General features: G+C 52.7%; 1 protein-coding gene across 1 annotated transcript; it reads left to right on the forward strand.

The window, feature by feature from the left end:
• The first annotated feature begins 960 nt into the window (after positions 1-960).
• Positions 961-22,695, forward strand: CSNK1E (casein kinase 1 epsilon). The gene is made up of 11 exons (XM_035551964.2): positions 961-1,264; positions 5,259-5,346; positions 11,255-11,365; positions 11,528-11,676; positions 12,348-12,576; positions 18,766-18,936; positions 20,529-20,677; positions 21,186-21,378; positions 21,468-21,607; positions 21,997-22,062; positions 22,615-22,695. The coding sequence occupies exons 2-10, from the start codon at positions 5,271-5,273 to the stop codon at positions 22,027-22,029; spliced, it is 1,251 nt and encodes a 416-aa protein (XP_035407857.1). The 5' UTR covers positions 961-1,264; positions 5,259-5,270; the 3' UTR covers positions 22,030-22,062; positions 22,615-22,695.
• The last annotated feature ends 1,475 nt before the right edge of the window (positions 22,696-24,170 follow it).

Below are 24,170 nucleotides of genomic sequence, written 5' to 3' on the forward strand. Positions count from 1 at the left end.
CTCGATGGGCTGCTCCAGGCATCCCCAAACCAGAAGCCCCTGGCCCGGGCTCCCCAGTACAAATCACTCCAGAAGACGAGGTGTAGCTAGGCAGTGTTGGAGAGAAGGTGGGTGTTATTAGATCACGTGGATAGCCCGGATAACAGCACTGAAAACTTGATTACAATTCAATTAAGGAAACACTTCTAATTAAAGAGTTATTATTTTAAGCCCGAAATGATTAAAATAAAGGCAGCGGGAGTGTCCGTACACGCATTCGGATTTCACCCGCGAGGGCTGCGTCTCCACTGGGGATTTCTTCAAGCCCCCGCCGCCACCCCAGCCCCAGCCTTGTGCCGTGCTGTGCCAACCGGTGCTGAGGGGCAGAGCTGGCATCGCCCTGCGCCGTGCCCACTGGCCTTGTCCAGCGATGAAATTTTGAGTCAGGCACCACAGCATCCACAGGCAGGGGGAGAGGGCATGGGGAAGGTGCTGGAAGCACCCCTGAGGGGAGAGGAGCAAGCACGTTACTATTAGCTGCGGTTGGAAGGGGAAGGATGGCTAGTGAAAAGAGGAACGGGCAAAATATTTTGGGTTATGCTGATGGTGTGAAGGCAGTGCAGTGACACCAGGGCACGGGGCTCCTGCTCCCACTGGTGCTGGCCAAACCGAACCCGTTGGGGCCGTGACGCCCACCCTCAGGGCTGTCCCCAAGGGCTCGGGGCCGCACACCCGCGGCCTCCCCACTAAAAACTCGACGACATTTTAACTCCCAGCCAAGCAGGCCGGGCGGTGTGAGGGAAGCGGGCGGCCTCGGGCCTCTGGTTCCCCTCAGGGCCGAAAGGAGAGCGGGGAGCCACCGAGGGGAAAGGTCCCCCATGTCCCAGCGCTGAGGGGACGGGGACCGCGGCCGTGCCGGGCGAGGGGGGCAGAGCGAACGGCGGTTGCGCCTTTAACGGCGGGCGGTAGGAGGAGGAGAAGAGGAGGAGGAGAGGAGGAGGAGGAGGGCCGGGGCTGCGCTGGGTGACATCAGTGGGTTTGGCTCCGGGGCTCAATGGAAACTGGGTGAGCGCCGGGCTGTGCCGAGCACACGCCGGCTGGAGGGGACGGCGAGCGGGCGGGGAGGCGGCAGGCAGTGCCGCGCCGCGCCGAGCGAAAGGAGGGACCGAGCCGGGCACGGCCGCCGCCAGCCCTCCCCAATCCTCCGTCATCCTCCCCTCCGCGGCCGCCTGGCCCCCTGACAGCCGGCGGAGCAGCAGCCCCACACGGCCCCCTTCCCGCCTGGGTGGGTATGGGGGGCGCCCGCCTCCATCTTGGGGCGCAAACCCCGGGGGAAAGGCGGCCCCTCCGGCTCTTTGTGTGCGCCCGGGGAGGGAGGGAGGGAGGGGAAGGGAAGAAGGGAAGGGAGGAAGGAAGGAGGGGCGGGGAGGGGAGGGAGGGCAGGGCCCGATGCGCCGGGCCGGGGGGCAGCGGGGACAAAAGCCCCTTTGTGGGGGTGCGGGGAGGGGGGCGCCCCCATTCCCCCTCCGCCCCGGGAAGGGGGGAGCCGGGCGGGGGGTGGGGGGGGTCCCCGCTGCCGGGGCCCTGCATGGGAAATGGGGGGGGTTTGGGGGGTCCCCGAGTGGGGTCGTTGGGATGTGCCCCCCCCCCCCCCCCACCGCCTTTGTGCCGGGGGGGGAATGGGGTTTGGGGTTTTGGGGGGATAGGGGGTAATGGGGGGCCGCGGCCGGCAGGCGGTTGGGGGGGGGGTGCCGAGAAGTTGGCTGCCCCTTCCCGGGGGGTGGCTGCTTTATTTATTATTTTTTTGTTGTTGTTGCCTACCCGGAAAAATAAAAGCCCCGGTACGGCTGGCTTTCGGAGTGTTTTGCCTGTAGGGGGTGGGGGTGTAAGGGAAAGATTTATTTAATTTCAACCCCCCCCCCCTCCCCCCGTTTTCTTGTTTGTGGCTGTTTGTTCCTAAAATGTAGGCTTCGATGCTGGGTGGCTTTTTTTTTTTTTTTTTAATTTTATTTTCTGCCCCCCCATCTTATCAGCTGCCAGACCCTCTCCTTTTTGTAAGTGTGAGGGGGGGGGGGGTGTTTGATGTTTTGCATTTCAATCAGAATGCGTTTTTTTTTTCCATTTTTTTTTTTTTAAAGCCAGTTCCGATGATCATGTCGCCAGCCTCTTCCTTTATTCCCTTCACACTGGCACACACACACACACACACACACAAAAAAAAGCCGTGCACAGCCTTTACGGGCAAAGCAACCCCCACTCTCCACACTTCCCCTTCAAGCCGGAGCGGTGCTGGGCTCGGCAGCCTCCATGATGCAGCTGCTGAACTCAGCCGTCTTCGTTCGGTTTTGTGTGGCCTTTGGTAGCCCACGTACCCGCCGCCTCGCTCCCCACCTCCTCAGGTGGGGCCGAGACAACTCTTCCCCCTTTGAAATGGTTGGCAGTGCCTTCGCCCGGCGTCGCTGCTGACACACCGGTGTGCGATCGGCTCCGTGGTGTGTTTATATAATGGCCTTTGTGCACGTACGTGGGTATTTTATATTATATAAAAGGGGATTGGTGCAAAATGGTGCGTGTGTGTGGACCGACACAGGCGGCTGCATAGTATTTTTTTTTTTTTTTTCTTTTCTGAGGCTGTGTAGTATGTTGTAGGTGTCTGGGTAATGTGGATATTAACGTATGCAAACGCTCATGCAGAGCACACGCTTGCTTTAAGGTTGTATGCGTGTTAATCCCGTGTGGAAAACTAAATGGTTTAACTGAATGATTGCCCTGCAGCCCCTGGGAGCGCTGCCTTGGCTGGAGAGCACAGCAAGAAGGGTGGCAGCGCAGGGGAGTTAAAGTCTGCTGGGGGGTGGATTCCTGAGATTGCCGCATCTATAAATAATATATAGAGTGATATAATTTTAAAATATTAGAACGTAAGTCCTCGGTGCAAAACCCCCATTCTTCTCTTTGCGGTTGTAGACCTGAAGGTGAGGTAAGGGCAGGAGCTGTAGGGGTGCGCGTGTGGAGTGGGAGGCAGCCAGCGAACGTGGTGGATGTTGGAACTCCTGCAGCAGTTGGTGCTGGGGGGTGCCTGCCCCCCTCGCCACGAATCCCCGCTGTCCCTATCTGGCCATCGAATCCCCGCTGTCCCCATCAGGCCATCATCGCCGCCCAGGTTCTCCGGGCGCACTTGTGTGCGTGCTGGGGGGGAGATAAGGCAGGGTGACAGCTGTGTGACTGTGATTTTTCACTCCATTATCCTGCTTCCCGCTTCCACCCCCTCACCCCGGAACATTTTTTTTTTTTTAGATTCCCCTCTGGAGCCTGTTGCTCAATCAGCTAGGAGGGCTGCTGCCCTGCTGTGCGAGAAACCCTTCTTAACCCAGCTGTCCCAGAAGGGTGGGACCATGTTTAGGCTTGGGATTGTGGCATTGTGGACCGGTGTCACCGTGCCCCGGTGCGATGGGACCCCACTGGGACCTGTTGCCAGGCCCATCTCGGGTTGGAAGTGCTCCGGGTGGCCACAAAGGACAGAGGCCGGAGAGCCGTCTTCATGGTGGTGGCGTGATGGGTTCCTGGGGACGCAGACCTTTGATCCGTCGTTGGCGTAGGAGGCCGAGCACCTCGGCTGTGCGTTAACGTGGTTATACGGAACAGCAGGCAGCGGATACAAATCGTGCCTGCTTGCTGCGCCCTCGCCCAGGTACGCCTGCCGCCTGGTTCGCTTCCCAAGGCTCTGCCTACATTCCTCGGAGTAAGAAAGTCAGAAATAGCCACGGGGTTTTGTAGTCTTCAGACGCGCAGAAACCCACATGCATAAGCAAATACTAGGTGAGGGGACTCCACCTCCCAGTGTTTTTGTGTGTGGTTTCTGGTGGCAGAGCTCTGCTTTCAGGGTTCACAATGTCCCCTGAATGCCTTGATAGGATTATTTCCCCGGGCGGACGTCCCTGCAGCTCGTCTGTTCCTCTTTCTGTAATCCCATCTCCTGGGGCAGGAGGAGCAGCTCCGGGTTTATGGTGTGCCCAGAATCCCATGGCTGGGATTATTTTTTTTGGGCATGCGTCTCACAGAGCCATCCCTTCCTCCCTCTCCCTCGGTGATGCTTCCTTCCCAGCGGGCTGCAGCGAGGGAAAGTTCCTCTCACCTACTTGTGAAAACATGAATCATTCCTCACCTTTCCTGTCCCCAACAGACTCTGTGTCTGCGTTTTGTACGCTAATAACGTGGCATTGCATAAATCAGGAGTGTGGCGAATTCCTCTAAAAGGAGCCGTGCTCGCTGCCTCAGGAAGAGCCGCGGTTCCTAGGACAAGTTGGTGGCCGTGAAAGGGGTGAGGGAAATGGGGCAGCTAATGGGGGAGCTGCTGGACCAGAGGTGTTTGCTGCAGGTTGAGGTCGGCTGGGGGACAAGCTCCATGGCTGTGGGCCTTCTACCTTAGTGGGTTTTCTCTGGAAGGTGAGTAGGCTGAGCCTGGGGAAGGCAACCGGGTACAGCAGGTCAAAGGGTTAGCTAATCCCCTCGGGCACAAGGACGGGGGAAGGCCCCGGCTGCCAAAAACAAGCAGTTGGCTCACCTCGGGGGGTAGCACAGGTGGGGAGGCTCAGCCAGCTGCGATCCCATCAGCAGAGGTGCGAGGAGATAAGCAAATGGTGTTGTTCCTCCTCAGCACGCCTCTCCACCGCCCGGCTCTGCGCGACGGCTCCTCCCTGTCCCCCGCGCCAGCCCCAGCCCAGGGGCTGCGGAGGTGCTTGCTCCTGGCAGTCTGTCTGTCTGTCTGCCTCTCGCAGCCCCTGGTTACGGTGCTGCTCTGCCATTGTGGTGCTGGTGTGGTGTTGGGCCAGAGGGAGCTCATTGTCACGGGACGGAGCACCCTTTCTGGTGTTTCTGGTGCTAGAAGTGACCTGGCGCTGGTTATTTTAGGTGGCCGTGAAGGGGGAGGGTGCTGCTCCTTGTGGTGTGAAGTGGTCGCCCTCTAGCACCTTTCTAAAGGGATTTCCTGCCCCAAGTCTGAACAAAATGGTGGGAAATGAGGTTCAATCTTTCTGCGTTCCCGTGATGTTCTTGAAAGGGTCACGTTCCTGCAGCGTTTCTAGCTCCCGCTGTTCCTGGACATCCAGGCGGTCAGGATAGTGGCTGTGTAGAAGGTGAAACATTTCGAGCTTTAAAAGCTGTACCCAGCCTCTGGAGCGAGTGCTGGGCGAAGCGGCGAGGCCTATTCTGTAGCCTTCCACGGGGTAGCGATTCAGTTCCTGGTTCTGCTCTGACTGTGTCTTCTGCCCTTCTTTCCACAGCACGCCTGAACCATGGAGCTTCGAGTGGGGAACAAATACCGGCTGGGCAGAAAGATCGGCAGCGGTTCGTTTGGAGACATTTATCTAGGTGAGCGCGAGTCTCTGTGTCCTTCCACCTGCAAGGTTGTTTTCTCTCAGTTGCATCGCTGTTCTTGGTTTGTTTGCCTGTTGATATTTTTAGGTGCCATCTAAGGTTGGAAGTGGTGGAGAAAGTGGGGGGGAAAAAAAGCTTCAAGGAATACTTCCAGTTGCTGCTGGTCTTCTGTTGGCATAGAGGGTGGGGTAAACTCCACCTTGCCTCACAGATACTGGAGACACAGTGGTGTTTGATTAGACTGATCTAGGTTTGGACTACTGAGGGTGTATTTGTCATCCACCCTACTCCAACTCTCATGCCTCCTTCTCCTGAGCTTGGGTGTGTGGGTATAAACTCTGTCAGTGGGTGGTGGAAAGGGAGGAGATGGCCTTTCCTTCAGGGTAAGACGAGTAAAGCGATGGGAAGGTTGATAGTGGAAGAGGTGGTCCGGCACCTGTGAGAGAGGCCTGAGACAAGGAGGTGTAAAACAGGTCGGAGAGGCCGGCCTGGTTAAAGTCCTGGGACCCAGATCTGATAGGTCTGCAATGGGTGGGGTGGGATTTAGAGTTACCATCTGGAGTGACCTGAGCTGGGAGCTGCATGGGGTCGGTGGACGGAGCCTGCGAAACTCTGGGGTTTCCTGTTGCCACAGCACTTGGGGAGAAGTTCCTCCGAGCCAGCACGCTGACGTGTAGATGCGTTCCCTGATGCTTTGCCCGCTGATGATGTTAGTGGCTCAAACCACGTGGGGCTGGAGTGGCGAGACTATCCAGTAGCCCGAAAGAGCCATTCGTGAGGGCTGGGCTGGCTTCACCTCTTGTCCAGTTCCCACCATTACCTTGTAAGCTGCGGTCCCGCAGGCCAGCAGAATGATTGCCCTCTCTTCCTGGTGTTTGCACCCTTTGGGTACTTACAGATGGTTAGCGTATGCTCCTTGGCTGTTTGTTTGCTCGGTGGAGCCCTGTTTTGTTTCCCACTACATCCACTGCTCCTCACTGTTGCTGCTCTTTCAGTTCTTCCCAGTTTATCCATCTGCTGAGCAGCTTGGAGCCTCCACGGCGTTTTGGGTGTGACGTTTCCAGCGCTGGGCCCAGGGGGGCCACCCTTAGGTGATCTGTAACTTGGTGCCTCTGCATAGACCGCTTTGGGTCTCCTTGGCTTCCCCCGTCACCAGCGCTGTATCACGTTGCAGAGCTGGCCCTAACGCGCTGTCGGCTGTATTGTGCGAGGCCTCTTCCAGGTTCTGCAACATCTCCGTCCCTCCCCGAGTTCCCTTCAGTGAATGCCTCTAGTTCAGGTTACCTCTCCCTGTTTCGTAAATCACCTTCTGTTTTCTACCTCTGGCTTTTATCTCCAGTTCTCTTTTTGCTTTATTATTCTCTCTTGATTGGTGTTGGCAGCTCCCCTTGATTAAGTATCCTGTGGGAATCATCAGTAACGGGCTTTGTTGCCACCTTTATCCAGAGCATGAACAAAGGTGATAAATAATGGATAAGGGATCCCAATTCCACCGTGTGCTGCCTTTGCTGCAGCCTGTTCCTCTGCGGCCCTTCAGCTGGTCGGTGTCTCAGGTGCCTGGGTAATGCCCAGGTGCTAGGGATCGAGGGGGGATGATTTCTTAGCCCAGACGCAGCCTTTTCCACTCCTGCTAGGGCTTGAAGCCTTCCAGAGCCCCTCTAAGGCCGTGGAAGATGTCAGGATCTTGCAGAACATCTGGGATACGTGTGGAGAAAGGAGGGAGGTACTGAGTGGAAAGGCCTGATGCTGTATTTCTGCATCATAGAGCTGGTTATAGATGCACACAACGGGGGCATGGAAAAGTGGCTCAGGCGAAGGGGTTGGCCCGTCACCGAACAACACGAGGGGCAGGGGAAGCTCTGGTGCCATGGTGTGGCGAGCACAGGGTGGCTGGGTTCAGCCGAGTCGCTCGAACGCGGTATCAAAGCCCTTGTGATGCTCATTGAGGTGCAAGCCAGCCTGTTTTGAAGCAGCGATAGCGAGACTTGTTGGAGCCGGGGTGACTCCCCAGCCCGGAGGGATCAGGCTCGTAGTCTGTGGCGGTGCGTCTGGAGGACGCTGAGGCTCCCGCTGGCCTCTCGCCGCCTGCTCCGCCGACAGGCGGGCGCACTCGTGGGGATGTCTCCCCGGCACCACATCCAGCTCCCGGTTCTCTCTTGATAATGGTGGGGAGCTGGAGCAGAGAGAGATGGGCTTCGTGTCTGAAGGCGAGCACGGGCTGTGGTGTATTCCCGGCCTCCCTCTTTCGGGGTGTTGCTGCCTCAGGAACCGACGGGTGCTGCGTGCTCTGCTCCTTGGGATTCGTTTCTGGGTTTCCTGTCAGAAGGAAACTTGAATTTCCACACGGGCGCACACAAAGGGGGGACTGTTGTGAGTCTCAGGCTGGGGCTCCAAACCACAACGTCTTGCTTTCGTGCTCCACCTCGAGGGGTGTGTGTGCGTGCCGAGGGGGTTCCCCCTGCGTTGGCGTGGGGATGGGGGCTGCGATGGGGCTGCCCGCAGGCCTTGGCTAGCCCGGTTGCCTCCAAAAAGGCTCAACCACGGGAACAAAACCCATCTCGGAGAAGAGCCGCTTTGTCAGGGCGGCACTGCTGGACTCGTACAGATGGCCGGGGCTGGGGTCCACCCGGGGAGCCCTTGGGGTGAGCGGAGGGGGCGAGGAAGGAGGGAGCGCGCTGCAGACAAAGCATGCCGGGACACGGCGCTGCCTTTGGACAGTTCCTGGTTGCAAGCTCCTCCTCGCTGGGAGGGGAGCGCGTTTCCTTTGTTTCCTGGCCTGTTAACTCTCTCTCGCCCTCTCTGACTTCTCCCATCTGCTCGCAGCCCTCCTTTCTTCCCTCTTGGAGCTGGCCGGAGGGGAGCGGGGCGGTGGGGAGAGCGGGGAAGGCGCCCGTTGTCTCGCCCGGTGCGGGAGGAGGGTGGCGTTTGCCGCATCAGACGCGCGGCGAGGCCGCTCTTAAAACCAGATCCTGTTCGGCAGGTGACATCCTCTGTCCCCGGGGCCCCATTTCAAACAGCTCGTGATGAATGAGTCGCGTTTGTGCAGCCCCCACAGCGGAGCGAGACTGGGGGCGGATGTTAGGAATTATCCCCGATCCTACATACGTCTCTCGACTGGCTGAAGCTAGGCAGGCTCTGCCGCGTTCGTCTGAAACGTGGGGTTTTTCAGGCTGGGGAAGGAGCGAGGAACTGTTGCTTTTGTATTTGTGCCTTTAAAAAAAGATGGTGGTTAAAGCGTGGAACAAAGGATCAGAGAGGATTCCCTCCTGGTTCCTGGTAGTGGCTGTCTGAGTAGATCTCTACCCCCCCAAAAATAAATGATAGAGGGAGCAACCCGAAGATATTAGGGGCGGGGGGCTGGCTGAAGGTCCGTGACCCCCTCAGCAAAGAACAGCCCCTTATCACGCCTGATTCATCCTACTTTTGCTGTCCCAGGCCACGGGGGATCGTGCTTCCTCTCGGAGACTGACACCTGTGTCTGGGCTATCGAGAGCGTGGGGCTGGTGGCCACGCCGATCACTTGAGTGCCACCCTCACGTTTTGCAGGATCTAAGCTTTCATAATGTCTGATGCACCCCTTCCCCGTAGCCGCTTTACGTGCTCACAGATGGCACCCCCCGCCTGCACGCAGCCTTGCCAGTGGATGCATTGTCATCTTCCTAAACACACGTGGCGATGCGGAGACGAGAACGCGTTCGTCTTTCCGCTCTTCAGCTTTGGGGGTAAGGTTCGTTGAAAATGCTAACGCTGCCAGAAGTCAACAGGAGTCATCGTTTCTCGTGTGTCAGCAGATGGGCTAGGAGAGGGGGGGAAAAAACCCCCAGGGGATGCACAAGGGAGCCGCTGCGGAGGATTTGGAGGAAAATCTTCACAAAGGCAGGGGAAAGAGAGAAAGGAAGGAAATGCTCTCGTCTTTCTGGGTATCCTGGGTGTTCCCATGCTGAATGTGGCCCTATGGTTGAACACCCATTTAAAAGGTACATCGCTAGTCCAGGGCCACGTCCTTACTGTGATCTGAGCCCCTTTTACTGCTCTTCTTTCCCTGATCTTTGTAAGAAGGGTCTTGTAGTGGAGTGAAGGGAAATATCAGGCTTGGTTGGCTGGCCAGCAGGTTTTTAAGTGGAAAATAGCAATCTTTTTTTTTTTTTTTTTTTTTTCCAGAAGTCACCCTTGGAAAAACAGCTCTAACTATTGGGGTGGCTTTTCCCCCTTCCCTTCGACTGGCTCTTGAGTAAAAACCCTTATTAAATTCATTCCATTGCTCCTCCTTCCCCTCCCTCAGAGCACCCTAAATAATTCCTCTCCCTCCTTGGTGTTTACAGCCTTCAAATATTTGCAGACTGTTGTCATGTCCCATTCTTCTTCCCCACCCTTCTTAGTTGTATCTCTTGTCTATGTTACATATTTAGCTCTTTTAATCTTTCTTAGTAAATCAATCCCTCTAGGCCCTGATCGTTTTTGTTCCTCTCTTTCAAATTCCTAGCAGCTTGTCTGTCTCGACCTGACACTGTAGTATCTAGATGACGTCTTTTTGCTAGCAGGGAGCTCTTGGCTAACTCTGTGTACAAGCAGTGCCTGAACCCTTCAGCAGGAGGTGGATCTCGTTTAGGATCCAGTGGGAGAAGGGATTTAGTTGCATGAACTGTTCCCTTTTTTTTTTTTCTTTAGTCCCTGGTTCTGGAAGAAGTGTGTGAAAGAGAATGGATAGGGAGGTCTGTCTGTGTGGACTTCTTTGTTAAGACTTTCAGAGTCTTAACACAGGGATCGGGAGGCACGAATTAACCGTACCTACCAAAGCGTGCTGTGGGTTTCCTACAAAACACCATCTCTGACTCCAGTTCACGTTCCCCGTGCGTGTTCTGGAGCAGTTTACTTTGGGAGAGTTCACAAGCAGCTGGTAATCTGAGTTGTGTTCGAGTGCAACTTTTAATAGTCCCTGATACGAGGAAGGGCTTGTTTGTGTGCGAGGCAGGCGCGGGAAGGGGGAGAGAGAAGCAAGTCTTGAGTGTCATTCCCGTGACCTGTGGCAGATCTTCATTCTTTCCATTTTAGGATGATGTGAAACATCTGGAATCCTCCCCGCTAATACTAGAGAAGGATCAGCCTGTTCCTCCTTTGGCAGCGCGCTTTGGGACTAAAGTGCTGGCTTTCGTGGCTGGCAGCTCGCTCCTTTTTAGAAGGAAGCACGCGGGGAGGTGCTTTTGTGTCACCACAAACCATCTAGCAATACCTTCAACAAAAGGCGTCTGAGTAGCTTAATTCAGTTCCGGACTCAGTTTATTTCTTCGCGCTTCTAATTTTGGATGCAGCAAATGTTTTTGTGTTGGCAAAAGATAAAGGTATTATTAAAGCCCTCAGGAGAGGGAGAAGCTGGAGATTTGGGAATTGTCTGTATCAGGCAGGTCAGGGCTGTAGAGAAACCAGAGGTAGCAGGGAATGTTAGCAATGTCTCCTGAACCCACTGGTACCTGAGGTAACCAGTAATTTTTCTGGGGAAGATGTACTCCATATCCCTGCCTGGGAGCTGGCTTGGGTTTAGGGGGCTGAGCGTATGCTCGGGGACAGCTAAAACTTGTACTCAGTTTTGTTTCTGCTGATGCAGGCTGTCCTCTCAAAGTCTGGCACTCGCTGAGATAACGAGGCAGTTTACGTGTCGTAGAACTGTTATTCTAGCCCAGCCGCAGGGGCAGAGCTGGCTTACTAGTCATGTGCCTTCCTCTGGACACGTCTCTGCACGTGGCAGGGCTGGAAACTTGGTAGGAAGTGGCCGAATCTCATTTGCGTTGCAGAGAATAAATTTCAGGGCAAGTCTTAAGGTTTGGGCGTCTGTAAGGGCCTTGTTAAAACGGTTAACATCCCTGGAAGCCTCTTCAATCTTCATTTTACCCTCGTCTCTGTGCAGGAGCCAATATTGCAACCGGTGAAGAGGTGGCCATCAAACTGGAATGTGTCAAAACCAAGCATCCCCAGCTCCACATCGAAAGCAAGTTCTACAAGATGATGCAAGGAGGAGGTGAGCTGGGGAGGAAAGGATGGGGCTGGGGGTGCGGTTGAGGGAGGAAATTATTCTGGAGGGCCTCAGAAAGAAAATGATTTGGTATCGCGTAGAACCCTCTCAGCGGGGAACGCGGCAGTTTTCCTCTGTTCTGTGGGCTTAATCTTTCTGTTTCCCCAGTGGGTATCCCCTCCATTAAGTGGTGTGGAGCGGAGGGGGACTATAACGTGATGGTGATGGAGCTCTTGGGGCCGAGCCTGGAAGATCTCTTCAACTTCTGTTCCCGCAAATTTAGTCTCAAGACAGTTCTGCTCCTAGCAGACCAGATGGTGAGTTTCCTCTGAAGCATTTGTGCCTACTCTCCTTTTCCATGCCTCTTTTATCTTTTTCCCCATCCACTGTGCTCAAGAAATGCCGTACCCCAGGCTTTTGCATTTAGCAGCAAGTGGCTGCCAGGTTTTTCTTTCTTGATGAAGCTGGAGGCCTGGAACCTAGGCACTGCTGACTTTTTCTAATCTCTAGCCCTCCTTCCTTCCTCTTTTGCTCACCCTCTGTTAGTGTTGCATGCGCAGATACTTTTACTGGCATGATAAGCAACTGGTATTGCTACCCACCTTGAGTAAACTGCGCCTGCCCTGGGCTTAGGATCCTTAGCTGTTCTGGACCCTCTCCTTTTCCAACCTGGCTTAGTTTGAAAGCCGACTGGTGTCAACGCTGAAGCTCAGAGTTTTGGTCCGTGCAAAGTGTCTTCCATTCCTTCCTTGTGGTGCTAGTGGTGACCTCCCCAGGCTGAGGACTGTGCTGGTGTGCAGGGTCGAATTCCATCTCCAGATCCCACTGCCTCCAGAGGGTGGGCAGGGTTGTCTTTTGCTTGGCTGCCATCTCTGATGTTCTCTGTCCCTTTTCCTGCTCTGACAGGGTATGGTATCTTTATAATGGATGCAGCTATGATGAGCTTTCTTTCCACTTCTCACTTTTATTTTATTTTTCCCCCTTCCAGATTAGCCGTATTGAGTACATTCATTCCAAGAACTTCATCCACCGGGACGTGAAGCCAGACAATTTCCTTATGGGGCTTGGCAAAAAAGGCAACTTAGTATACATCATCGATTTTGGCTTGGCCAAGAAGTACCGAGACGCCCGGACCCACCAGCACATCCCTTACCGGGAAAACAAGAACCTGACCGGCACAGCCCGTTACGCCTCTATCAACACCCACCTGGGAATCGGTGAGCCTGCTGTTGCTCCTCGGTGGGGCTTTCCACGGGCCACAGCGTGTGTCTGGTGCTGGGGGGGCAGCAGATGTTCTCCTGAAGGTTGCAAAGCCACCTCCAGGGTTTGAGTCACTCGCAGCTGGGTCCTGTGCCTGGCTCTGCTGCTGGCCTGCGTGCGGGTGGTGGGCAAATAACTTAGTTGTTATGCCTGTGTCACCTCTCCTGCCTTCTGCATCCCTCTGAGCTCCAGAAAGCAGAAATTGTCTGCTGGTATGTGTTTGTGCGCTGCTTAGTACAGCAGGGCCCTATTTCAAGCAGTGAGGCTGTGACCCCCTTGAGTTCACTGCTTCTAACTCTGCCTTGCGCCATTTTTGCAGGCTGGTAGATGTGTAAGGAGGCATTGGCAGACGCTAAGCCTTTAGGGATATGTGCAACTGGAACCTCTCTTGTTGACTCCTTGGTGCCTGCATCAGTGATGAGTTCGTAGCTGTCAGGAGGATGCAGGCCCACCACAGTGTGGTGATACTCCTGGTAGCCACCCCTGAGGATGGGGACAGCAACGTGCTGGCAATGCGGAAGAAGCTGAAATGAGGGGAGGTTTCCTTTGGCACAAATATCCAGGTTTTGTGATAATGAGGGTTGGCTTTCACAGGCCTTTAAAATGCGTGGGTGTTTTAACAACACTCTCCCATTCACCTCTGAGAGAGAATATGAGGCAGCTCTAGGGAGACAGGGCTCTCTGCCCTGAGCATTTAAGGCCACTACAGTGGTGATAAAGCTGGGCTGGGAAAGAGTGCTGGGAGTTCAGCCGCGTCTTATACTGGTGACAGGCTCTGTAGACACACTGCACAGGGTAATCCACGGGGCACTTAAACCTCCTGAAGTCACCCAAGCTCTTGTCCAGGGAACGAGCCCGATGCATAACACCTGGTTGCTGTGAGGAACAGAGGTGAAAACCTCTCGCAGTTCTTTCTCCCATTCCCTCACTGGGTGCTTCTTTGTGTGACCTCTTTGTCCCCGCTGTGAGAGTTTCGTATTTGCCACAGGGTTCGTTCTGAACAGGCTGATGTTCTGCTACTGCCTGGCACATCTGAGCAGCAGAAGCACCGAAACTGCCTTGCCAGGCGATTCAGGAACGCAGTTCAGTTTGCATTTGGGAGACCTTCTTCTTCAATGTATGATCTGGGAATTTGAAAATCCCAGCAAAGAATTCCGATATTTTACACTAACAGCTTCCACAAGACTTCATGTCCTCACATTCCCAGGGGAAGCTTTTGCTTCTCCCCTCCTGCAGATGTTTTCTCAAAAGTCTAGAGCCAACACTTGACCTGCGGAAAAAGCAGTTTCTCCCTGTCCTCCGTGCTTCCTACTGTATGGTTGTACACCGAAACGGCTTTATTTATATTGAAACAGGGACTGCTGTGTGTTGAGTGGACTGTGACCTCCCGACTTCTTTCGTGTAGTAAAAATAGTTCTTGTGGTGCTCCCCGGGTTGGTCTTCTGTATTTTGGCTTGACCTGCTTATATATAACTGGCTTTCCATTGAATTCTTGGTCAAGATTTCCACAGCCATGGTAACTGCCGCAAGGAGACATGCACAAAATAATTCTTACTGCTATGTCTGTCGATTCTTCTGCGTGTGCCTGCCCTGTCTGAACTGAGCGTGAGAGGCTAGCTGTCTGGTTGTGGGTGTGGGTTGTTTGTTCTTGAACGACTTTATTATTCACCCGACCCCTAACTTAGCCCTTTGCTACTGGTGCTTGGCTCGTGGGTCAGGATGAGCAAACATCTGAGCACTAATCCAAGGGCAAATTGCATATGCCGTCAATCTGAGCGCAACAGTCACTTGCTCTCTTCCTGCCCTTTGCTTCTCAAATGCTGGGTGTGAGTTACTTGGTGCAGCAGGTCTCGGGCACGTTGTCTCCACGCTGCAGATATGTCACCTCTCTGTGATTCGGGGGAGCTGACCTGCCTGGAGGAGAGGCGCTGGGGGTGGCAGGGTGGCAGCCGGAGTTCCTCAAGACCTTAGCACGGGGTAAATGACAGACGTGTTTGTGAGTTAGCAGCATCGCCATGGGAACAGTCGCTCTGAATTTTTTGACTTTTCAGATACTAAATTCTCTGTCTTAGTGCTGCATTAATGCAGTTTAGGGAGAGGGAAGGAACCAGGTGCTGGGGTACTCGTGTGACGGGAATAGCAAATGAATAAATGCCTTTATTTGAATGTGCAAGCTAAGGGTTGGGCATTCCGATGTCTGGAGGAAACACATTCTTCTCCCAGTGACCGGGGGAAAAAGTAGGAGGCGAGATCGGGGAGGGCTTCCACAGCTGGAGACTTGCCGTTGGGGGAGGCCGTGGACTGTGCAGGCTTTGGTTCACGCATTCCAGTCAATTTTCACATGCTCTGGGGATGAGAGTCCCCTGCACCCTCTGGAGCTTGTGAAGTCTGAAATAGATGCCCAGGGGTGCCCAGGAGACAGCGCTGGGGGAAGCCTGGTGGGCTCTGTCTGGATAACAGGAGGCTGGGGGCGGGGGACGGTTCCTCCCCAAACCCGTCCCGAGGACGGCATCGGCGCAGGCTGCGCTGGTCATAAAGGTCTTCTGCTGATCCCGCTTCCTGCCACCCATTTCAGATTTCTGTGCGCTTTTAAAGGCTGTCATCACACGGCGGGGAGAGGAAGGGGAAGCGTAGTCCCAGAATGTGCAGAGTCAGGTCTGAGTGCGTAATCAGGAAAGCATTGCTTGGGTAAGACTGCTTGTAGCCTGGCTGGCTCTGGCGAAGAGAGCTGTTTTTTATTGAGGGAGCCCAGCGTGGGGACAGCTTTGCTTGGGGTGGGAGGGAAGCACCATGCTGGGGGACCGGGAGGTGCTTCGAGCAGCACAGAAACTAGTTTTGGCATGAACCTGGCATCCGAGGCAAACAGTCCTCGTTCTCTTGTCTTTGCCCAAGCGCGTCTCCACCAGGTAACTCACCTTCCTGCCACTCACCCCTGACTCAGCTCCCTCTGAGGACCCCGCGGTGCAAAGGGAGCTACGGTGTGGGCTGGGATCTCCCTGGGAGTGGGAAGAAACTGGCACCGCATCTCCGCGCCGCTCCTAAGCACGGGGGAGATCGCTTGCAGAGTGGGTTGGATTTGAGAGGCCGTGCTGGGCTGTGTGGGAAGGCAGCCTCATGTTTTGTGTTGGAAGGGTGTTTGAGTGAGGAGCAGCGTGTTACAGAAGTAGCAGTTCCCCGTCTGTTGTAGGAGAGCTGAGAACTAAAATGGAGAGAGGAAGTGTGATGTGGCGTTGCAGGTTAGGCGCAGGTCACGACTGTAATCCTGCTTCTGAACTGGCTCGCTCTGCGCACGCATTCACTTCACTCGTGTTTCTTTCTCTCTTCTCAATCTGTAGAGTGAGACTTTTGACCTGCTTCTCAGCGATACTTTGAGAGTTACTCAACAATTGTCGAGCTTCTGAAATTGAAAAGTAGTGATGTTAAATAACACTTCTCTGGTTCATAGAGGTGAAGTTTTTTTTCCTAACTCTAATTAATTACTCCATTGTGGCTGTCTAATGTTACCTACAATTCTGTGGCTGTTGGTATACAAGATCAGGTTTTTAAAAAAAAAAAAAACAAAAAACAAAAAAACACAAACAACTGGAGATAGCTTAGGAATGTGTGACTCTGGAAATTAAATAGATAAATGGGATTTAGGAACTCTTTTCTTCTTCACCATCACCCAAAGTTTAATCAAGGATCTTTCAGCTGGGGCTAGAGGTGAAAGAAACCTGCAGTGTTTGAGGTCTGTACTATAATTAAGATAGCTTGACAGCCATGACCCATCATGTCGGTGCTCCGGGCTCCTCACAGATTTGAATCTCGCTGAAATTGTTTAAGAGGGCTACAATGACCAGATGTACCTGAGAAATCCCACTTCAGGGATACCACACAGCAAGGCATTTATCGTTCCATGTTTTAGTAATTGGATAACCTCCTTAGAGTTATTTTTCCTCTATCGTGTTGCTCGTTAAGGCACTGGGTATGTGTCTGGTGTACTCGTGAGCCACCCGGTTTGGTTTTGTGACGCAGCTCCTTGCCTCCAGTAAGGCCTTGCAGCATCCCCCACTGACCTGGGTCGTCTTAACCCTCTGCCCAGTAGGTTTCTCTGGTTCCTGCCCTGTCTATCCCTACTCTAAGGACTACCCCTACGCTCCAGACAGGGAACCAACAATTACAGGCTGTTAGAGCTACACCATGGATAAGTTGAGGGCTGGCAAATTGCAGAATCCGGGTTGCCCTCAGCACCTCTGCTTTCAGGCCCTGGATGTGTATTCTGGCTCCACTTCTACAGGCTTCCCGTCTCAGTCAGGATGTAGGTTGTTATCAAATACGGTATAGTTTAATTTATTTGATATGTGAGGTGTGTAATCGCAGTCCTCAGAGTATATGCAACCCAGCCTTCAGCCAAATGCAAAACGGTGTCTTTCCTTCCTCTGCTTCCCTCATAGCATCTGAGCGTCTGACAGCCAGCCCTGTAGTTATCTTTGGCAGCAGCCTGATGAGATCAGGAAGCATTAGCCCCTCTAAAGTGGGCAACTTGCAGTGGCGCAGTTATTCCTGCATGCTCAAAGTAAGACAGTTTGGGGATCAGTGGGGCTTCTTTCTCCTGCACTTGGGCCGTAACATTTTTATGCCACCTCCTCTCAGTCCTGAAGTGATGAGCCCCTCCTTTTCTTCTGCAACCACAGTCTTTTTACTTATTTTCTTCCCCTTCCCCTAATATATCTTAATTTGCCAAGCACCCTAGTCTTCAAAAGCACGAAGAGGTTGAGAGGGATGGATGCAGGAGAAGAAAGGCCCGCAGCGTGTGCGGGTACATCTGGTCATCGGGGTCTGTGACCTCCTACAGGCTTTAGGCAGCGGCTCAGGTAGGCTGGCAGAGTGAGGGGTGCCTGCAACACTGCACTGGCCTTCGGATGGGGCAGGTGGCAGCAAGTAGCTGACACTGAACCCACAGACTAATACGTAGTCTGCAGCAACTTTCAGGACGCGGCACTGAATCCAGCAAGATGTGCTGTAGTAGTAGGTGAATGTCCTGGATGAACCTCGTTAGTCTTTCTTCTTCCCCTGTGTTCTCCATCAAGCCATATTTTGCATCTTATCTATTTAAGTTCTTCTCCTGAAGATGCAAAATACTTCCTCCAAAGTGTTTTGTATTTGGGAGGGAAGTAGGGCAACAGGGGCAAGAGCTTCTTGGCAAGATATGTAGATGAATTCGTACTTACGCTGGGGGAGCTGAGGGAAGTTTCACAAGTTAACCTGTCCAAGTTGCTGAGCTTCTGTGTCAACAGCATCTTAAGTCACTAGTTTGCTCAAAATGGCTTGGTGATGCCAGAGAAAAAGTTCAGTGTGAAATGTTTTTGCTTGGGAAACAAAGCTTTGTGTTTTATAAATACGCATCTAAAAGCGGGCCTTTATAATGACCTGTTAAGGGCAGTCCTTGCCCCAAGTAGCATTGTTGGTGGTGCCGGTTACACAGTCATTCCCATTTGGAGGGGAACCTTTTTGTTCAAAATACGCCTTTTTTCCTCTTCCTCGTGAAAAATGCCACCAATCCGTCTCTGCACAGTATTACCTAACAATATTACCTGTTGGGCTTCTCTAAACTATGAGCACAGTTGTTTATCTCGAGAAGGGGTCACTAGTTCCTTGTTTTTGCCCTGTTTAAAGAATATCGGCAGATTAGCTGGAAGATGTGTTTGAAAGGGTAGTTTGGGGCTTGCTTCTGTGAGCTTTGTCTTTCCGTGACAGTCTCTGCCATGACTAATCCCTGGGTTAGGTATCCTCCTGGGTGGAGGAGTGGAAGTGCCCTTCCTCTGTGACAGGGAAGAGGAAGCCGGCAGAGCTGCTGCAGCACTTCTTGGTGTTGGATTCTCTTGTGAATTAAGGCTCCTCCAAGGGAGGAAGGAGGTAGTCAGAGTAATTACCCGTTTATGAGTGGATTGTGCTGTGTGGGGAGAGGAGTGCTGTAACTGCAGTATGAACACCCCTGTAGGAATTCGTACTGGAATTTCTTCTGCGAGTTTGTCTATCCCTACAGACGCAACAAAGAAGAGAGAGATGTTGTTTCTTGGATTCTGTGTTCACCTCCAAACCTGTGCGATTGCCAAAGCAGTTCTAGTTGCCGCTCACTCCTTGCCCCGTGTAACTTCTTCCCACAGAACAAAGCCGCCGCGATGACCTGGAGAGCCTGGGCTACGTGCTCATGTATTTCAACCTGGGCTCGCTGCCCTGGCAGGGCCTCAAGGCTGCCACCAAGCGCCAAAAGTACGAGAGGATCAGCGAGAAAAAGATGTCAACGCCCATTGAGGTGCTCTGCAAAGGGTACCCTTGTAAGTGCTCTGATCTCGATGGCTGTCTTGTCTGGTGCATGGCTTGCTCTTCTGCTGAAACTCCCTGGAGTCTTGGGTACTGAAGGGCATGGCCTGGTAAGCCCAGACCCGGATGTGCTGCTGACACCAGTGAAGAGAAGCAAAAGAGACCCGTGATGATACAGTTCTGGCTCAGAAGTGAGAAACTTAGGTGTTTTAGTGGAGGGATGAGCCTTGTTTTAGTAAGGGCGTGAGGGTGCTGGGAAGGATCTCTGAGAACCTCAGAAACAATCTGGAAAGGGGATGGGCAGTGAGGTGAGAAGGTGTGCAGATGATCCCGAGCTATTCTGGTTGATAGGAATTAGGGCTGACCATGATGAATCCCAGAAATAACCAGGCAGTGGAGTGGCAAATGCCATCCTTTGTAGACAAATGTGGAGCCCTGTATGTGGGGGGAGAATAGAAGTCCTCATGGCACGTATAAAGCAGTAGGCTCTGAGGTGACAGGTGCCGCTCGGCAGGGAGCTGCTTCAGCTACAATAAGTGGTTCTGTGAAAGCATCAGCTTCGCACTGAGTGGCTACTGAGGAAAGTCAGTCAGGTGTTGGGAATTGTTAGAAAAGAAAAAAGCACAAACAATACGTATAAACCCGTGGCCCACTCACACCGTATGTGCCTTGTGCGGCTCTGGTCCTTCCCTTTATTTCAGAAAGGGTGCAGTAGAACTGGAGAAGGCCCAGGAAAGGACCAAAGGTGTGAGCAGCAGTGAGGTGACTTCCATACATGCAGCAAGTGAGTGGGCTGGAATCCAGAAAGGAGATATGGTTAGAAGGGAGATGATAGAAGTCTGCACTCCCTCTGTGCCTCCAGAAGTTTGGATGGGAGTGGACTTCTTTCCCAGTACAAGGACTGGGGCCACCAAATAAATCTGGCTCCTGCCAGCTTCAAAACAAAATGATACAGTTCTTCACACAGCCAGTAGTAGACCTGTGGAACTCCTTCCTTTCCAGAAGATGTTGTGGATGCTTAAAGCTTACAGGAGTTCAAGGAGAGGCTGGACAACTGTGTGGAAGAGAGATCCATGGAGGGTTACTAAATAATTAGAAACCATGTCCAGATCAGGAAGTCCCTGAGCTGAAAATAGGTGGAAGTTGGGCTAATGTCAATAGAAGTGTCAGACGTGCTTGCTCTGGTCTTCCTTTTTTGTAGCTGTCTACTTCTGGCCGCTGGACTAAGGAGGACCTCTGGCCTGAGCTGAGTACAGCTCCTCTTGCACAGATTATGTCCCTGCCACTCTCTGAACTGCATTGGTCATCTTTACACCACGTAGGCCTGGGTTCCTCACATTCAGCAGACACAGCGACTTGCTGCCTCTTGCTTGAAGAAGCAGCCAGAAGAGAGGGATGCGTGAGCGTTGCCTCCAGTAAAAATATGGATGGGATCTTCTCTGTGGCCGGAGCACTGCAGCCCTCAGGCTCTGTTTTCCTCCTTACCCAGCTCCGTGTTTGCACTCTCCTGGTCCAGCACGCTGCTGCTGAAAGGTTGTGGTAGATCCCCAGTGGGGCTGGGGGAACAAACGGTGTCTAACAAGCAACTGTTCTCTGCTCTTTCCAGCTGAGTTCTCGACATACCTCAACTTCTGCCGCTCGCTGAGGTTTGATGACAAACCCGACTACTCGTACCTGCGGCAGCTCTTCCGCAACCTCTTCCACCGCCAGGGCTTCTCCTACGACTACGTCTTTGACTGGAACATGCTTAAATTTGTGAGTGTGTGTGGGGAAAAGACTGGAGGAGCATGGGCTGACTTGTGGCATGGATATGAGGGAGGAAAGTCAGAGACTGCCTGTCATGTGTACTTAAGCCTAGCGAGCAACTTGAGAAAGGGGACCAGGTAGCGTAAAAAGAGGTACAGCTGTTCTGTGGTGCTGAGGGGTACAGCTACCGTTCTGTCAGTGTGTCTGATGCAGCGTGTGTATCAGTAGATAGATCTCACGCTGTATGTAGGTAGAAGTAACCTTTCAGGAGAGAACTACAGCTGGAGATGGGACAGAAGGAGATTGCAATAACAGCTATAGTACCATGTGCTTTCCTCCCCATTTCTCCATGGGAGAGAATGAAGCCCCTCTGGGTGGAGTGGAAGATAGTGGGGCAAGCTTGTTTTGGGGATGAAGCTTTCCTTTCTTCTTGTGGTCAAGTACCCTGAGTCTTCTGTCTGCTGCTACTGTCTCCCCTGCCTGACTGCCACATTTTGGTTTTCTCTCTCTGCCCCAGGGAGCAGCCCGAAACCCCGAAGACATGGATCGGGAGCGGCGAGAGCATGAGCGAGAAGAGAGGATGGGGCAGCTGCGGGGTTCAGCCACACGAGCACTGGCCCCTGGCCCACCTGCTGGAGCCACTGCCAACCGCCTTCGCAATGTCACAGAGCCCATGGCCTCCACCCCCACCTCCCGAATCCAGCAGTCTGGTGAGTGGGATGGGGGAGCTGCCCCTGTTTATCGACTGGATGCTGGAACTAGGCTGACGTTGTTGTCTCGCGTTTCTCTGCCCCAACAGGAAACACGTCCCCCAGAGCAATCTCCAGAGTGGACAGGGAGCGGAAGGTCAGCATGAGGTTACACCGAGGAGCTCCTGCCAACGTCTCCTCATCCGACCTCACAGGGCGGCAAGAAGTGTCACGGATTTCAGCGTCACAGGTGAGCCCCCGCTGTGATGTACGTGGCCTTGGCCTGGGTGTTAACAAAGACCGAGGGCCCTGCAGGCGGTTTTTGCTCGACTCGCTGGAGCTGACGTGAGCGCAATGCCTGAAGCTTCTGCAGCGCGCTGAGGGGAGTGGTGCCAGGTTATGGCTTCGGTCTTCAGTTGTGCTTTTTCTGCAAGCCATGCTCAGTATGGTGTTAGCTCTGCTTTGCTCAGAGTAAGCCTTCACCTGGTTGTCTTCCAGACCACAGTGGTTTGGAGAAGTGGAACAGTAAACCCTTGGGAGGGATGATATCCAGAGAGAAAAGCGCAGGCCCTCTGTTTTTGTGTCCTTCTTGCCTTTTTCTTCCTCCATCCCTTACATACTCTTTCTCTTCTTTTGCAGACAAGTGTGCCATTTGATCACCTTGGGAAGTGAGGAGCAATTGCCACTGGACCAGTGTTTGCTTAGGTGAGCCTGTCCTCATGCCTGGGATCCCACAAGGAGGGAATTGCTGGCACTAGGAATTAGGTTAAAGCCTTGAAGTTACTGTGGGGGACTGGGGCCATATCCTTTTCCCTTCACCTTACCGTAATTTAATGAATTAAATTAAAATGAGATTTTTTTTTTTTGGCTTCAGAAGGAAGTGTAAGGTTTGCTGCCAAAGCCTCGGGGATGAATTATCTTGGGCGTAAAAGTAGCTTCCATTTCTCCTGGAGGGTAGGGAGGGTGGAGAAGGTACTGGGCTGGGGAGCCAGGCTGGGGAGCCATTTTGTTAGTTCCTAATGAATGCTTTTCTGGCAGTGTGATGGTGGTGGGGAGGAGGGTGCTGAGCATGTATTAGAGTGTGAAACTTTGCACAGCTAGTCTCTTCTGACTGGACAGGGTAACTCTGAGGGGTGGCAGGGCTGTAGAAGGTGATTTGGTTTGTTATGCTTCAGTTGGTATTGGAATTGCTGGGAAGAGCCTTTTCTCCTAACTTTGTCTTCCTTTTTCTCTCTTTTTTTTTTTAAATCTCTCTAGTGTCTTCACTGTATTTTTCTTTTAAAAAACAAAAAATCCAAAAAAAAAAAACCAAACAAAAAAGTAAAAAAAAAAAAAAAAAAAAAAAGAATCGTACAAAAAAAAAAAACACAAGAAATGAACGATTTTTTTCTTTTTGCCAACGACGAGGAGTCGAGCTGTGCCCCCGTGCTGGCGCGAGCCATTTCCGAGAGGGCCGTCTGCGTCCCCCAGAGCGAGCACCTCCGAGGAGCTGATGACGCGGGAGCCGTGCAGAAACACCTCCGCTGCCCCCCCGGGCCCTACCGTTGCCTACCCCGTACCCTCTCCTGATTTATCTGCTCCTGGTTTTCTTTTTTTTTTTCCCCCCCCCCCTTCCCCTTTAGGTTATCTTCTGCTTTATTATTTTTTTTAATCATTTTCAAGTCATATGGTTTCTAGCCATATACATTTTAACTTTGCTCTCCTTTTTCTCCGAGGGCAGGGGGTGGGGGGCTTTGTTTGCTCTCTTTGTTTTGTTCTCTGCAGGCGCCTGGTGGGCTGGGAGGGAATCAGATCCCAGCCACGCTGGATGGTGGAAGTCTGATTTTTTTTTTTTTTTATTATTATAACAGAATTTATTTTCTCAAGCATTAAATTAATTTTAAGCTGTGAGGGGAATTGTGGCAACGGGCCTCATCGTTGACTCGGGCTTCCTTTCCTTGGGTGGCTTCTCTGCATCTTTTTTGGGCTGTCGGGGAGCGCCAGCCTTCCCTGCTCTGAGCGGTCCTCACGTGCCGAGGGGTCTCGGCGTAGGGGCACCCGGCCACATCGAGGATGGGGAGGCAGGAGCTGGCGTACCGGGAGATGAGAACCCACCTCCCATCCTGCAGCGGGGTCTGTCTTTATTTTTTTTTTCGTCTGGCTGTGTGTGTTTTTCTATTTTTTTTTTTGTATTTTAATTAAAACTTGTTTTAAATTCCCGCGGAGAGAGCGTGGGACTCGAGGAGAAGAGAGGGGTACGCAGAAACTGGAGAGTGTGGTGTTCGTTCGGAGCGGTGCCTCTTGCTCTCTCCTTCCCTCTTGCAACCCCAAGTAAGATCCACCGTATGTGCACAACCCCTTCCTGCCCTCTCCCCCTTCCTTCCCTCTTCCCCCCCCCCCCCTCCCCCCCACTTTAGTTGTTTTTAAATTTAATTTAGGAATCCTCAAGCTGCTTGGTGCCGCTTGGGGCTTTGAAACACAAGGATCACCACTGCGACCTATGGCCTGTAGCAGACACACTGTCACTGGAGTGTGGAGCCGATGGGTTGTTGGCAGGGCGGGGAGGGTGGGGTTAGTCTTTTTGTTTGTTTGTTTTTATCCTTTCTATTTAACACTTTGTTTTTTTCCTCCCTTGTTTTTTTTCCTAATTTATTTACCCTTCTTACTGTCTCTCTTCTCTTTTTTTTTTTAATTAAAGAGCAAAACTTTTTATTACTTTGTAATTTAAAAAAAAGAAACAAAAAAAAAAACCTGAAGAACTTTGGGGGGGATTTTGTACTTTTTTCCTGTGTAAATATTGGACTTTTTTGAGCTTTATCGTGGTTGTTAATTTG

The sequence above is a fragment of the Cygnus atratus genome, chromosome 1, assembly GCF_013377495.2.
Source record: "Cygnus atratus isolate AKBS03 ecotype Queensland, Australia chromosome 1, CAtr_DNAZoo_HiC_assembly, whole genome shotgun sequence".
NCBI classification, from domain to species: Eukaryota; Metazoa; Chordata; class Aves; order Anseriformes; family Anatidae; genus Cygnus; species Cygnus atratus.

Bases quoted from the DNA above. Each gene is read 5' to 3' on its own strand.
- CSNK1E (XM_035551964.2), top strand. From the start codon at position 5,271: ATGGAGCTTCGAGTGGGGAACAAATACCGGCTGGGCAGAAAGATCGGC. The intron at 18,937-20,528 runs GTAAGTGCTCTG...TGCTCTTTCCAG, and splicing joins GCTCTGCAAAGGGTACCCTT to CTGAGTTCTCGACATACCTC. The intron at 21,608-21,996 runs GTGAGCCCCCGC...CTTCTTTTGCAG, and splicing joins CACGGATTTCAGCGTCACAG to ACAAGTGTGCCATTTGATCA.